This window comes from Aquarana catesbeiana, linkage group LG01 (genome assembly GCF_042186555.1).
Source record: "Aquarana catesbeiana isolate 2022-GZ linkage group LG01, ASM4218655v1, whole genome shotgun sequence".
Lineage (NCBI taxonomy): Eukaryota > Metazoa > Chordata > Amphibia > Anura > Ranidae > Aquarana > Aquarana catesbeiana.
The window spans coordinates 318,499,578-318,515,897 of record NC_133324.1 but is presented as its reverse complement, the minus strand read 5'-3'; the positions used below and the strand labels follow the sequence as shown (position 1 = coordinate 318,515,897).

The 16,320-nt window shown below is 46.7% G+C and overlaps 1 protein-coding gene across 4 annotated transcripts in view; it reads left to right on the top strand.

Annotated features, from left to right (window-relative positions):
- Nucleotides 1-16,320, top strand: part of DAO (D-amino acid oxidase) — a 73,519-nt gene that overhangs the window by 18,337 nt on the left and 38,862 nt on the right. The window contains exon 1 of one of the 4 annotated variants that reach the window (XM_073630014.1): nucleotides 2,082-2,232. The exons of the other annotated variants lie outside the window; for them this stretch is intronic. Coding sequence (XP_073486115.1) covers nucleotides 2,189-2,232 — 44 coding nt within the window. The 5' untranslated portion in view covers nucleotides 2,082-2,188. Of the gene's footprint in view, nucleotides 1-2,081; nucleotides 2,233-16,320 lie in introns of those variants that run through there. 4 annotated transcript variants of the gene reach the window in all.

The following is a 16,320-nucleotide window of genomic DNA, read 5'->3' as shown; positions in this document are numbered from 1 at the left end:
ATGGACGATGCTGGGCGGGGATAGGGATACATTGAGGAGGGGGATGGATGATGCTGGTCGGGGATGGGGATACATTGTGGAAAGGGATGCGGATAATTCTGGGCGGGGATGGGGATACATTTATTTCTGAGGTGGGGGGCTGGAATCTTGGGTGAGTTCCCACACTTTTTTTTCCAGAACTTGACCCCTGGAGGGGTGTACTCACTTTTATGAGATACTGTATGTGAGAAATGTCAGGATTGGTCTGGAGGTTGAGTGGTTGCAGGATAACCCTTAAAAATGTGAACATATAAAACTTGTCATACACATCTTTAGATGAACCCAAAATATGTGGATACATCCCACCTACCGTATATGACCTTGTTTTACATCCCATTCCAAAACGATGGGTGATAATATAGAGTTGGCCCCCTTTTGTGGCTATTACTGACTCCCGTCTTCTAAGAAGGCTTTCCACAAGATTTTGCAGTGTGACTGTAGGAATTTCTGCCCAGTCAGCCAAAACAAGCTGAAGAACAACCAGCTTGCAATTGATGTTTCAAGTCAACCTAAAGGTGTTCAACAAGGTTGAGGTGAAAGCTCTGTTCAGGCCACTCAAAGTCATTCACAAAAAAACACAGGGAGATTTACTAAAACTGGAGCACTCACAATCTGGTGCAGCTGTGCGTGGTAGCCAGTCAGCTTCTAACTTCAGCTTCTTCAATAAAGCTTTGACAATAAAACCTGAAAGCTGATTGGTTTCCATCAAAGCTGCACCAAATTTTACACTCTCTCCAGTTAACCCCCCCCATATCTTTATCGATCTGACTTAGGCTGGGTTCATACTATTGCAAGTTGGATGCGGGTTTCCCCGCGTCCAATTTGCAATAGCAGGAGATTTTGACCGCCTCTTTATGGAGCCGGTTCACATATCTCCGGTGGGAATTTGCACAGGAGTCCTGTGTGTCTTTTGGTCCGTTTCAGGTCCGAATTCAGCCAAAAATTCATGCTGAAAACGGACCTGAAACTGTGAACGGGGACGCACCGGACCCCTGCTGTGTGCCGCATGTGGAGATAGTGTAAACCCAGCCTTATTGCACAGGAGGGGCATTGGAACAGAATTGCAACTGCAAATCCAAGCATTAAAGTGATTGTAAAGCTGTTATTTTTTTTTTTTTTTAAAAACAAAAACATGTCATACTTGCTTCCACTGTGCAGCTCATTTTGCACAGAGTGGCCCCGATCACCGTCTTCTGGGGTCCTTTGACGGCTCTCGTGGCTCCTCCCCACATCAGATAACCCCCTAGGAGAAGTGCTCTCCCAGGGGGTTACCTTGTGGGCGTGCTCCCGAGTCCATCATTCGGCGTCCATAGCCGCCGAATGTATGACTCGGCGCCCATGTCATTGGATTTGATTGACAGCAGTGGGATCCAATGGCTGCGCTGCTATCAATCTATCCAATCAAGAGCCAAGAAACCCCGGGCAGAGGAAGAGCGCGTCCCCGCCGGATGAAGTTTCAGTGCTCAGGTAAGTAAAATAGGGGGGCCGGGGGGCCCGGTCACTGCCAGGTGTTTTTTCACCCTAATGCATAGGATGCAAAAAGGTGAAAAAACATGAGGGTTTACAACCCCTTTAATTATGTACAGGGTAAAATGAGTATCCTAGGATGCAAACTGTCTGCCTCCAGAGGCACACATCTATACCTGTATAGAAGTAATGCTTGGATGTGTGGTTACCAGCCTACAGCTGCAGTTTGTCCATGATTTGTACAGGCAGATGTATACAAACACCTGTCACTCCTACACGCAGAGATCTGCTTGTTTTTTATGGTGCTCTCTCTGCGTCCAGGCAAAATGAGCTTTTACTAATCCTACTTCTCATTTCAGCCTGAATACACATTAAAATGTTTGCACTTTTCATGCATGGTATTAGCTGAAATTCGCTTTTAACCAGGTCATCTATGGCAGATCAGCTTCAAGTCTTTTGGATTAAACAAGGACAGCATTGAAGCGTACTAACAAGATGCCCAAATTGAGGCTGTAATTTTTTTCCTGGCCACTGCAGTGCTTCATGAACTGAACTGAGCTGATCTATTGTATGCATACCATAGAGTGTTAGAAATTGAAACTGAACTGGTTTACTTCCTAGTTCAAATGCTGCATGCATGTCGTCTGCTGCTGTAACTCTAAGCTGATATCTCACCTGTATTATGTTTAGGAAATGTATCTCCTTTTGTTTGATTCACAATATCAGGTACTGCAGCTTAAACTTCTATTTCTGTTCAAGTATATATTTTCTGATCACTGCAAAAGCTCACAGCTAACCGTTGTTATGTGTATTATGTGCCTTGTGGGTGGTTATATGCAGAGTACACTGTTTGTTAAAAAAAAAAAAAAAAAACCTTTCAAACAAACCAAAACGTTGCCGTGGGGGAAAGTGGCCAAAGAATGTTTAAAGTTTAAATTTACTATAGTCGAAATTAAAAAGAAAACAGGATGAAATTCGGTTTGGCACTTTGTATATAGTTACTTTTATTTTCACTTCTTAATTAATGTGATCCATAGCTGTAGGTCTATACAGGGGGTCCCCGGGTTACGAACAAGATAGGGACTGTAGGTTTGTTCTTAAGTCGAATTTGTTTGTAAGTCGGAACAGTACCTTTTTTTCAGTGCAAATCCAGTCTTTTATTTATTTTTGTATAATTTTCTTATTTTTAATATTATTTTTCTTATTCTTTTTTAATTACTTCTTTTTTATTTTATTAATTTAATTATTATTGTATTTCTTATTTTTTTTATTTTTATCAATTTTTTTTCATTTAAACTTTATTGCTATCACACAGGAGAAAACAATTCCCTGTGTGATAGCAATTGGAGGTGACAGGTTCTCTTTTTTGACCCTGTCACCTCCAAAACAGGAGTCCCAGCACTGTGCTAGATTTCCACAGCACAGCACAGCTCTCCCCTCTTACAGTTTACATGGCAGCAGGGACAGGAGACACCAGAGAGAGGGGAGCCGATGTGTTGATGTGTGATGGCACAGCAGGGAGATGGATGGATGGAGACAGCAGCAGTGTCTGTGATCCGAGTCCGGGCTGGCCGGCCGCAGTGCACCTCGGCGGGGCAGCGGCACAGGAAAGACCGGGGATCCTGGAGGCTTCACTAGGCCGCACTAGGCCGCAGCCACGACGGGCAGTTTTAGCGGCCTGGCAGGCCACCGGACCTTGCCAGGCCCGTGGATGGGCAGGCCAGGAACGGAGGAACGGCTCAGTCAAGCAAGGAGAGGAAGATTCGTCCGGCAGTGACGTCATTCGGGCCCCGTTCGTAAGTAGGAGTTGTTCGCAACTCGGATGTTCGTAAGTCGGGGACCCCCTGTACCAGTGTTTCTTGACTCCGGTCCTCAAGGCACCCCAACAGGTCATGTTTTCAGGCTGTCCATTATTTTGCACAGGTGATTTGATCAGTTTCACTGCCTCAGTAATTACCACAGCCGTTTCATCTGAGGGAAATCATGAAAAGGTGACCTGTTGGGGCTCCTTGAGGACTGAAATTGAGAAACACTGGTCTATACGCTATAAAGAAGGGGTAGGCAGCCTGGGGCCCTCCAGCTGTTGCAGAACTACAAGTCCCATCATGCCTCTGGGAGTAATTGTAACTGCCAGCCTTGCAATGCCTCATGGGAAGAGTAGTTCCACAACAGCTTGAGGGCCCTAGGTTGCTATAACGTGACTTGTTCATTTGCTGCCTGTCACATACATAGTTGCCAACAGTCCCGATTTTCCCAAGACAATCCCGATTTTGGGACCCTCGTCCCAGATGGAGGCTGTCCCGAATCGGGATTTTCCATAAGGAAAATCGGGAATGTTTTTTTGTTTGTTTTTGGAGCAGCTGGCTCCAGCAAAATGGCGGCCGGCGCCGCCGCTCGATCTTCCCCCTAGTGACAGTGTGTTGTGTAGTGGAGAGAGGAAGGGGGCTCGATCCGTGCAGCCAATGAAGCGTCTTCTTTAGCTGCACGGCCCCTCCCCTCTCCACTGAAGGAGAAGACAACGGCGCCGTGTCTTGGCGAAAGTTCCCCAGCCCCGTACTGCACAAGCGATGCGCCTGCGCAGTACAGAGGGTCCATACTTGCTGAGGGGAACTTTCTCGGCAGGCAGAACACCGGCCGGCCGCACCTGCACTGAGCGGGGGGTGAGGGGGGGCTGCATTGAGGGGGGGTCTGCACTAATAGAGGGGGGGCTGCACTAATTGAGGGGGGGCTGCACCTAAGGGGGGTCTGCACTAATAGAGGGGGGGCTGCATTGAGGGGGGGTCTGCACTAATAGATGGGGGCTGCACTGAGGGGGCTGCACTAATTGGGGGGGCTGCACCTAGGGGGGTCTGCACTAATAGAGGGGGGCGGCACTGAGGGGGTCTGCACTAATAGAGGGGGGGTCTGCACTAATAGAGGGGGGGTCTGCACTAATAGAGGTGGGGTCTGCACTGATGTAGGGGGTCTGCACTGATGTAGGGGGTCTGCACTGATGGAGGGGATCTGCACTGATGGAGGGGGTCTGCACTGATGGAGGGGATCTGCACTGATGGAGGGGATCTGCACTGATGGAGGGGATCTTCACTGATGGAGGGGGTCTGCAATGAGGGGTTCTATACAGACTCTGCCGGGGGCACCTGATGCAAGGACAGACTCTGCCGGGGGCACCTGATGCAAGGACAGACTCTGCCGGGGGCGCCTGATGCAAGGACAGACTCCGCCGGGGGCGCCTGATGCAAGGACAGACTCTGCCGGGGGCGCCTGATGCAAGGACAGACTCTGCCGGGGGCGCCTGATGCAAGGACAGACTCTGCCGGGGGCGCCTGATGCAAGGACAGACTCTGCCGGGGGCGCCTGATGCAAGGACAGACTCTGCCGGGGGCGCCTGATGCAAGGACAGACTCTGCCGGGGGCGCCTGATGCAAGGACAGACTCTGCCGGGGGCGCCTGATGCAAGGACAGACTCTGCCGGGGGCGCCTGATGCAAGGACAGACTCTGCCGGGGGCGCCTGATGCAAGGACAGACTCTGCCGGGGGCGCCTGATGCAAGGACAGACTCTGCCGGGGGCGCCTGATGCAAGGACAGACTCTGACGGGGGCGCCTGATGCAAGGACAGACTCTGCCGGGGGCGCCTGATGCAAGGACAGACTCTGCTGGTGGCGCCTGATGCAAGGACAGACTCTGCCGGGGGCACCTGATGCAAGGACAGACTCTGCTGGTGGCAGGCGACGTGGCTAGTGACACGCTCAGGGATCCCACTGATTCGGCATTATGGTGAGTTGAATGATTTCATTTTATATTACAATGTAATAATAGAAATAATGCACTTCAATCATCCTGACACCATAACAACCATGGTGTCGGGATGATTGAAGCGTTAACACCTGGTGTTTGGAGTATCTTTATCTGCTGATTGTTAAACTTTCTAGAATACACATATTTCTATTGTGTAGGATCTGGGGCTGCTGTCCCGTCTTTCCCCTCTCCCCCTTTCCTTCTCCCCCTTTCCCTCTCCATCTCTCATTCATCTCAGACTCTAACCACACCCTCTTGAGCCATGCCCATTTAAGCCACGCCCACTTTTCACGTAAGCCATGCCCATTTTTCGCGCGACGCACTTGTACATTTTTTCTAGGCCACGCCTACAAACGAATGCCCCGCCACCTAATTATTGTACAGCTCTGCCTACAGCCAAAAAAGTGTCCCACATATTATTTTTGCAATGTTGGCAACTATGCACATACCAAACTTCTCTGTCATGTTTTCTGACGAAAAACCCATAATGTCTGAAGTGCTTAGTGTGCCAATATTTCCTGTTTGCTTTTTTTGCACTTTTAAGGCCTCATGTACACTGCTGCTGCTAAACGGACGTTTAGGAGCAGTTGGCCATTTTTTTTCAACTGCCCCCGATCTCTCCTCTATGTTATCTTATCAGTACATGTACACAGGGTTGTTTATAGTGCATAGTATTGTTTCAAGGCAGTTGTGTTTAGAGGCATTTATGGAACGCAAAAAAATGCGTTCAGGAGCTGAGTTTAGAGGCATTTCAAGCGCCAAACATGTCTAAACACTGTAACTCGCGTTTAGCCACGTTCCGTTTACTTTAGTTTTGGCTATTTGAAGAAAAAAAAAAATCACTTCTAAACGCAAACGCGGCATAATGCGGCATGTAAACGTGGCAAAACGGACGTTTTAAACATCAGTTACTTATCTGTCAAGTTAAATCGTTCAGGAGAGGTTGTAAAACATACCTGTGTACATGAAGCCTTATGCCGCGTACACACGACCGGACTTTACAGCATACTTGGTCCGGCGGACCGGAGTCCGTCAGGCAATTCGATCGTGTGTGGGCTCCAGCGGACTTTTTTTCCCCAAAAGTTCGACGGACCTAGAAATGAAACGTTTCAAATCTTTTCGATGGACTCGAGTCCGGTCGAAAAGTCCGCTCGTCTGTATGCTATTCTGATGGACAAAAACCGGCGCTAGGGCAGCTATTGGCTACTGGCTATAAACTTCCTTGTTTTAGTCCGGTCGTACGTCATCACGTACGAATCCGTCAGACTTTGGTTGATCGTGTGTAGGCAAGTCCGTTCATTCGAAAAGTCCACCGGACAAAGTCTGCTGTAAAGTCCGCTAGTGTGCACGCGGCATTAGACACAGAGCATACGAAATCTGTGTTTAATATCTTGTAAATAGTTTAGTGTGGGAAAATGACATGTGTGGTAAATGCCACGTATGGTTGAACTCGATAGATGTGTCAATTTTTAACCTGACTATGTAGGAGTATACAGCTGTCAGCATGGATTCCTGCATGTTAACTGAGAAGTATAACATGATGATACAACAATTAGTGTACTGACCAAACTGTTAAAAAGTTTCAAAGGGATCTTTGGTATACGTATTTAATGCTGTTTTTAGATATGTACAGTATACTGTATGTAATAACTGATGAAATAAAGGCTAATCTTACTGAGAGGATTACATTCGACAATTGAAAGTCTTCTCCCACAGAATCTAAAATTAGAAAACGGAAAATTGTATCATACTTACCGTAATTTTCCTTTCCTGACGCCAATCCATGGCAGCATACTAGCCAATCCATGGCAGCATACTTTCTCCCCTCCCTCAGGACCAATGAAATAGCATAAATTAAAGGCCAGTTAGGCCCCGCCCCATTCTTCATAATAAGCTAGATACCGAAACGCACAAGGGTGGGTCCGTATGCTGCCATGGATTGGCGTCAGGAAAATTACAGTAAGTATGATACAATTTTCCGTTTTTCTGACGCCACCATGGCAGCATACTAGTGATACATATCCTAGCTGACAGGGTGGGTTCTACTTAACAAACCAAAATAATTATTTTATATATATTATATACAGTATATATATTTTCAAATGGGACAGAAGACTGAACAGTCATTCCTCCGAAGCCCACTGATGACAAGGGCACCCAGATCTATTCTGTAAAGGTTGAAAAGGTATGCTGGGAAAAGCATGCCACTTTCCTGTAGAATGAATCCATAGATGCTTTCAACTGGGCCGACTATGAGGCCTCAACCCCTCTGGAAGAGGATGCATCCTACCACTGAAGGAGGCTCACAACCCATTTCCCATCTGCACAACCAATCTTGCTAGGAGGCAACCTCTCTTGCCTGATGAATTCCATCTGGAACAGTGAAAGACTTATCATATGAACTGAAAGGAGCAATTGTGGACAGAAACTTCTTTCAAGCTCTGGGAATGACCAATTTGTGTGGTTTTCTTGCTTGAACGTCTGGAAAGTTAGGCAATGGACAGATGATTGATAGATGGAGGGCTGTCACTATCTCTGAAATAAGCTGAACTACAGGATGCAGCTCTACTCCTGTAACAAAAGCAATATGCTTTTCTGAAGCTCTAATGCCGCGTACACATGACCGGACTTCCGTCGAACAATTCGATTGTGTGTGGGCTCCAGCGGACTTTTTTTCCCCAAAAGTTTGACGGACCTAGAAATGAAACATGTTTCAAATCTTTTTGACGGACTCGAGTCCGGTTGAAAAGTCTGCTCGTCTGTATGCTAGTCCGACGGACAAAAACCGACGCTAGGGCAGCTATTGGCTACTGGCTATGAACTTCCTTGTTTTAGTCCAGTCGTATGTCATCACGTATGAATCCGTCGGACTTTGGTTGATCGTGTGTAGGCAAGTCCGTTCATTCGGAAAGTCTGTCGTAAAGTCCATCGAAAAGTCCGCAGGACAAAGTCTGCCGTAAAGTCCACTCGTGTGTACGCGGCATTAGGGCTTGAAACTCGAACCGACTTCTGTATGACGATTTGCGTTAAATACTGGTTAGTAATCGATGTCTTAAACCGAACACTGCCCTGTTGGAGTAAACAGTTGAAATAAACCCCAACAGCATCGAAAGATTCTAATTGTGAAAGATTCTGTCTCGCGGTTGATGAAACCTCCTGACTGTCTTCAAAATTTTGCAAACTAAAGGGCCTTTGGCCAAATTAAACCTTGTTCTTGCTGACACCTGCAACCTCAAAAGAGTATAGGGTAAGGTTCATGTCCAATCTGACCTACAAGAAGACTAGAACAGCTGCCACCAGAGGCGCAGTAACAATAATATCTTGCCATGCAAAATAGAAAAAAACGCAAGTTTGTTCCAGATCTTGGCATAGAGGCTGTTAGTAGAGTGCCTTTTGCACCCCCAAAGTACACTCTTGGAGCAACTCTGGAGCAATCTAGGTTCTGCGGCTTCCCCTTCCCGTCATTATGCTTGCTGCATGTGTGAAGGGGAATCGACTTCTGTATTCTGAAGTAGATAGCCAGGAAGCACCAAGACTCCTATGGTCAGAATGGAGGGGTGGTCGTGACTACCATGCTCTTTCTTGACAGCTTCCAGAGGAATTCATTATGAGAGAGGTTGGGGAAAAACATATACAATAGGCTTGATTGCAGTTTCATGGAGAAACTCAGCTTCTGTTCTCTGCTTTGGGGAGCGGAAACCGAGTCAGACCTCTTCTTAAATTGGCATTTGCTGTGAGAAGCAAAGAAGCCTGTCTGTGGTAGGCCACCTGTGGGCAAGCCTCCCCCTCATGCTCTGGCAAGCTTGCATGATGGACAGTATGTCCGTGTATTCCAGTCCCCTAGGAGGTAAATTGCTGGTGATCGTCCTACCCAGACATTCTGGGTTCTACATCTCTCAATAGCATATTGCCGCGAGATCCTCCCTGGAGCTGAAAATACGCAATTGCTGTCCTGTTGCTCAACCGCAAGATGACTGGTCACCCTTGATTCTGTGTAGCAAGGTCAAAGTGATAAAAAAGGCTGCCTGACCTTCCAGCGCTTTCAAGACTACCTTCCTTGGCTAGCAAACGCTGCTTGCCTTGACCGACAGACCCTCGCAGTGCGCCTTCCAGGCTGTCTTGCCAATATGATTCATCACATTGATCCAGTCAGATGGTTCGTGACATCCTCAAGGTCTTTCCATCATCGCGGACCGCTATACATACTGCGTGACACTGAGCATAGCTGCGCCGGATCCTGTTTCCTCCATTGTAGTTGAAACTAGCAACGGTGCCCATGTACCCAAGGTTTCATCAGTATGAATGACAACATTAGGGCCAGGAGGCTGAGACACCTGGAAGTCATCCAGGAAGTAGAGGCATCTGATCTCAGAATTCTCCTTATGACCGTCACCGTCCTTTTCTGATGGAAGCAAAACAGGGGAACCAGTAGAGCTCCCACACGCACTTTAACTGTTGGAAAGCAAAAGTTGGCCTTTTTTTTTTTTTTTTTTTTTTTTTTTTATGTAGAAAGGAATGATGCCCAGGTAGTAGCGAATCTGGAGACTCTGTTCTCCAAAAGGAACTGACATGGCACTGAAACCTCTGTGAATATTCTTAGAGATATTCATAGGCTAAAGGTAGGCTGATAAAGCGGAGATGTGTCCAACCAATCGCCAAATTTACTTCCTTTGGAATAAAAAAGAAAAGAAAACATTTTTGAGATGTAAGGCTAAGAATCCTGACGAACTAGCGAAAGCCTCCAGCCATCTGCTGCAAGCGAATGCTTCTCTCCAACCTCCGCGACCTACAAACAGGGGTGGGTAGGAAACCTACAATCTCTCCTGTGAGATGGGACCAGGACAGCTCCCCTCTGAGTCTGAAGTGTCTGTAAGTATTGTAACCGCCGTGGTTGCGGTGGATCTGGCAGCTCCGAGGGGGAGAAAAAGGTCCGGAGAAGGAACAGTGAGGAATCCACCGAAGTGACCATGAGTGCCTGTCCTCCAGGGATCTGCACAATCCACTGTCCAGTAACCCGTGATGCGTGCCCACTGAGACTTACCTTAAAAGTCTGGGCATGCACCCGGTAAAAGGGTTTTGTGGGTACCTGCGGTACACCCAAAGATTTTCATTTATGGACCTTATGAAAGGTTGCCCCTAGAGGAGCGGAACCTAAAGGGAGAAACACATTTCTCTCTTTATTTATTATTATTTATTTTTAGTTATATATATACTGTATATTTTTTTTTTTTTTTTACTCTCCTGCTTATTGATGGAAGAAGAACGGACCATCCTCCTGTCACTTCCGACATGGCTGTTTCTGGTTTCATATCAAACAGAGATCTTGCACTATAAAGTGACTATTCCAATTTTGTTTCTAGGAAGCCAAACACAGCCCCGGGTCTCAACCATAGGGTACACCTAGCCGTAACTGAGTATAGCATTCCCTTGGCCAGGCACCAGGTTGAGACTATTGCTGCTTCCGCAGTGAAATTTGCCGATACATCTTGGCCAGGTCCCAAGATATCAGCCCTAAGGATTTCCTCTCCAACCATATTCTAGGAGCAGAAACCCAAAGTACCCATCACCAAGGTAAGGGCCTCTGTTGAGTGGCAGGCCCTTCCCAGCCGCCACCCTATTGGACAACAGCCGGTCCCACTGTAGGCATGAATTTCAGCGATGCTATATCCGCCTTGAATTAAACCAGTTAACTAATGGAAAAGTGATTGCTCATTGAAAGGGTAAATATGACTTTGTCTTTTAACCCATGTAATGGTCTGCATGACTGCCTGGATACACAGTTCTCCAAAGAAAAACGGACACCAAGTAGCTCCAGATCTTCCTCTGGTGCAAGGGAGCTAAAATCATTTGCAGGCTGTGCCCCCTCCTCAGGAGTACTGAGAGGATGAGTGATCCATGAGGCAGGTTGTTCTGCTAGTGGCCATACCCGCAACAAGGGGGCTGGCTAGCTAGAGTAATTACAGTGAGTTTAAAACAAAAATTTTGTGCCACCTTATAAGTATTAAGGACATTCGGTATTACCTGTCAGCTGCAAACTTCAACCAGGCCGACTTCACTCACCAGCCTCCTGGGCATAGGCACTGTGCCACAGGTCCTGCAGGACTCTTGTTGGGGTGCTGGGTCTGGGAAAGAAGAGCTAAGACATTCTCCTTGGAACCTCTCTCCTGAGTGGGAGCCACATCCGAGCTATGCTTCTCTGAAGAACGTCCGCCTTTCTATGGCCTCTGGCTCTGGCCTTTGAGAGCGTGGGTGCGCGGAGCTGAAGCAGATCAAAGCAATCCGCATTAGAGGGCACTCTTTTCCTGAAAACTTACCAACACGATCCCCACCTAAGTGTTGAGGGTCTTTTGTATGGGTGGTGACTGATACTCGAACCGTGGAGAAATGGGACGACCAGCTGAGAGACGGACAGCCGCAGAAAGACAGAGAAGAGGAAAAATAGATAAGGCAACAGCAACTTCGCTTCTCTCTCTATTAAAGTATATCTAAAATATATACATACACATATATACATCTACACACTCTCTCCTTTCCCCCCCCCTTTTTTTTTTTTTTTTAAAACAATATGCATGCATATATAAATACATGCACATACCGCTCCATATAACACCCCCCCCCCCACCCCCCACATACATACATACATACCAACCAACATAAGAACACACACATGTATACACAATCATATACATGAACATATATACATAACCCTGGGGCAGGGTTAAGAAGAAATTAATCGAAGAGGGCAGGTATTTCCCCTTCAGACCTGCTTATTGTCAGCTGGGCTGAAAGACTGAAAGAGTAGGAGAGACACAGCAGCACGCTGTGTGAAAATGTCCATTGCTGGATGGTGTGCTGGGTGAGCTTAACCACATAAAGACTGTAGCTCTGACTGGAGCCATGAACTAGTACCTATAAGCCTGTGTGCTGCTGAACTGTGAGCTGTACCTGTGTGCACAACGGTGTGACAAGACAAGTCTGTCTTATCTTATGTTTATTTTGCCATTTTGCTGAATAAAGCCACTTTTGTTTTAATGGGCTGTCTCTGAGCCAGCTGTCCACCCTTCTGATCCCCTACAATACACATATATACATATCCATATACATAAATATATACACACATACCCACCTGCCCCAAACCTATACATACACAACCTACAAACATAAGCTATACCTACAGCCGGCCTAGGACAGCAAAGGACAGAGAACCTGTCTAGGGGGAGTAATGTACCCAGACCAGTGCCACTGCAGGAGGAAAAGAACAGGAGGTGCAGAAAATGACAGAAGACAAAGGTAAGAAGGATGCAAAGCTGGCCTCCCCAAACCCAACAAGCATTGCAGATACCAACCTTAAAGGCAGATTTCATTCCTAAAGAGGAAAAACTGCTCAGCTCCATCGAGACCCACAGAAGGAGCTCCCAAGCTACTCTGGCGCTTTTAGCAGCCTGATACTGGGACTTCGTACTGGGAGAGGCTTAACCCAGCCGGCAGCTGCCTGAAGGCAGAGGTGGGAACATAGTACTGCTTACTCTTCACTGGTGCGTGGAGGTATGAGGACAAAAAGAAGAATGGGGCGGGGCCTAACTGGCCTTTAATTTATGCTATTTCATTGGTCCTGAGGGAGAGGAGAAAGGCGGAGCCTATCACTAGTATGCTGCCATGGTGGCATCAGGAAAAAGGTTTTGCTGAAGTATCATGTGATGTGAAAAACTTGAATCAAACGACATTTTTCTGTCCAGATTTAGCAATATTCACCATGTAGATTCATGCTATTTTAAAAATGAGACTATGGGGCATGGATACACTTGAGCCTGGTATACACAATGAGATTATCGGACAAATAATCACATGTTTTTAAAAGCTGAAACTGGCGTTTAGAAACGCCTGTTTTGCCGCGTTTGAATGCCGCGTTTGAATGCCGTGTTTGAATGCCGCGTTTAGCCGCGTTTTACCGCGTTTGCGTCTAGAAGCGTCTGCAGAGCAGAGAATGACATTTCGCGACCCAACTTTGGGGCCCCGTATCTCGGGGCCACTTGGTGATAGGAACTCACTCGCGTCTGACAGAATTTAGTAATCTGACAGACGCGAGTAGAGGAGAGACGATTGGCTGCTCTCCTGACAGGGGGGGTCTGTCCTGATTGTTTATCAGCACAGCCCCCCCTTGGATCCCACCCAGGACCACCAGGGAAGCCGCCCAGGACCACCAGGGAAGCCCTACACACTGGACCACCAGGTATGCCCCCTAGACCCCTAGGGAAATACTAATCTGTGCCCAGGCAGCTGCCAATCAATGCCCAGGCAGCTGCCAATCAGTGCCCACTCACAATGCCTACCACTGCCAGTGCCACCAGGGATGCCTATCAGTGCCTCATATGAGTGCCACATATCAGTGCCCAGCAGTGCCGCCTATCAGTGCCACCCATAAGAACCCATCTTTGCAGCCTTTCAGTGCCCATCAGTGTCGCCTATCGGTGCCCACCAGTGCCACCCAGTGCCACCCATGAGTGCCCATCAGTGCCGCCTATCAATGCCCATCAGTGCTGTATATCAGTGCCACCCATCAGTGCCGCCTACAAGTGCCCATCAGTGCCGCATATCAGTGCCCATCGTTAGTGCCTGTCAGTGCCCGCTCATTGGTGCCACCTCATCCGTGCCGCCTTATCAGTGCCTTTCAGTGCCGCCTTATCAGTGCCCATCAGTGAAAGAGAAAACTTACTTATTTACAACGTTTTTTAACAGAAACAAAAGCAAAACTTTTATTTTTTTCAAAATTTTCGGTCTTTTTTTATGTGTTTCGCAAAAAATAAAAACCGCAGAGGTGATCAAACCACCAAAAGAAAGCTCTATTTGTGGGAACAAAATGATAAAAATGTAGTTTGGGTACAGTGTTGTATGACTGTGCAATTGTCATTCAAACTGCGACAGCGCTGAAAGCTGAAAATTGGTCTGGGCAGGAAGGTGTATAAGTGCCCTGTATTGAAGTGGTTAAACAGACAGAACGGGGTTCGCCCCCTGCCCCCACTCCCTCCTCACTGGCTGCGATTGACAGCCACAGAAGCGAATAGCTCCTGCTGCTGTCTCTCAGCCAATGAGGGGGCAGCTACCCAGGAGAGCAGCTGTTTTCATGCGCATCGCTGGATCACAATCGGGCTCAGGTAAGTTTTAGGGGGGGTCTGGGGGAGCTGCATTCTGAAGGTTTTTTACCTCCATGCATGAGGTACCTTCAGCCTTTAGAACCACTTTAAGGCTCTTACCACAGTTATACAAGCGCGTGCACATTAAGGATCTGAGCACACTAGACAGCAGAATAAATGCTAGAACTGTTGGCAGAAAAAAGCAGCATAAAAAACGCTCCTATAAAGCATATACTGTACATGCGTTTAGACACGTTTAGGTGCGTTTTCATTTGTAATGCCCCGTACACATGGTCGGATTTTCCGACGGAAAATGTGTGATAGAACCTTGTTGTCGGAAATTCCGACCGCGTGTAGGCTCCATCACACATTTTCCATCAGATTTTCCGACACACAAAGTTTGAGAGCAGGCTATAAAATTTTCCGACAACAAAATCCGTTGTCGGAAATTCCAATCATGTGTACACAAATCCGACGCACAAAGTGCCACGCATGCTCAGAATAAATAAAGAGATGAAAGCTTTTGGCTACTGCCCCGTTTATAGTCCCGACGTACGTGTTTTACGTCACCGCGTTCAGAATGATCGGATTTTCCGATAACTTTGTGTGACCGTGTGTATGCAAGACAAGTTTGAGCCAACATCCGTTGGAAAAAATCCTAGGATTTTGTTGTCGGAATGTCCGATCAATGTCCGACCGTGTGTACGGGGCATAAGCGTTTTTCCCCAAAACACTAGAAAAATGTACACTTAAAAATGCTTGACACGTCTAAACCCTGCATTTCGGCATATCAAGAGTTTTTTTTTTTTTTCTGCCCGAAAGCTCCTCTCAAAAATGCAATTGTGATGGGGTTTTTTGTTCATTCTGTAAAAGCTCCTCTGCAGATATGCCTGTAAATGCCCAAATGTGCATGGACACCTAGGCTAACATGGCATTGCTTCTACAGGCTGAATGAAAGAATGCCTGTATAAGCAGTATTTTATTATGCCCAGTGTGCATAAGGCCTAACTCTAGTACCAGTTTGATTAGAAGCCAATCAGTTTATATATTTTATTTAGGAATTGCTATTTCCCTCTCTGCCAGGGGTCTCCTGACTTTCTAAACAGGGGGCCAGTTTACTGTCACTCAGACTTTAGGGGGGCTGGAATGTGGCCACTGGGAGTAGACAAGGTCCCGACGTCAGTGGGGAAAAACAAAGCCCCATCCTTGGTGTCAGTGGGAGGAATTGTGCCCCACTCATTGGTGTCATTGAACCCAATTGGTATTATTGGAATGAATGCTTTCATTGGTGTTGGTGAGAGGTATTGTGCCCCATCGTTGGTGTCAGTGGTAGTAATTGTGCCCCATCGATGGTGTCAGTGGATGAAATAGTGCCCCAAGGGCGGGATAAAAGCAAGCAAAGGGCTGCATCTGGCCCCCAGGCCACAGGTTAGAGACCACTGCTTTATACCAAACAGGAGTTTATATTGATAAAACACAAAAGAAAAACATTTTAAAGACCCATACATTGATTTATATTTACTGAAGCTTAGAGGGTATACTCATGCAGTTAAGAAAAAAAAAAAAAATCAATGCGTGATGTTGCTTTCTAGGTAATGACTAAATAAATATACAATAAAACATATATAGAATAAAATCCTAGGTAATAATCACACAGTGATAAAGGGTAGCCAGTAGATAGAAAATAAAGTGCAAGTGCTACAAATGAGAATAGTGAATGAAACTTCATGTAAGCTGATGCTACAATAATAAAAAAAACACATAGATAACCCTTCATGAGAAATATTAAAGTGCTAGTAATATATAGGAAGTCCATATAAAAGTGAGCTAAAATGGTGACATGCTATGTCAAATAACACTTAGTGCAGATGCAGAAAAGAGATTATT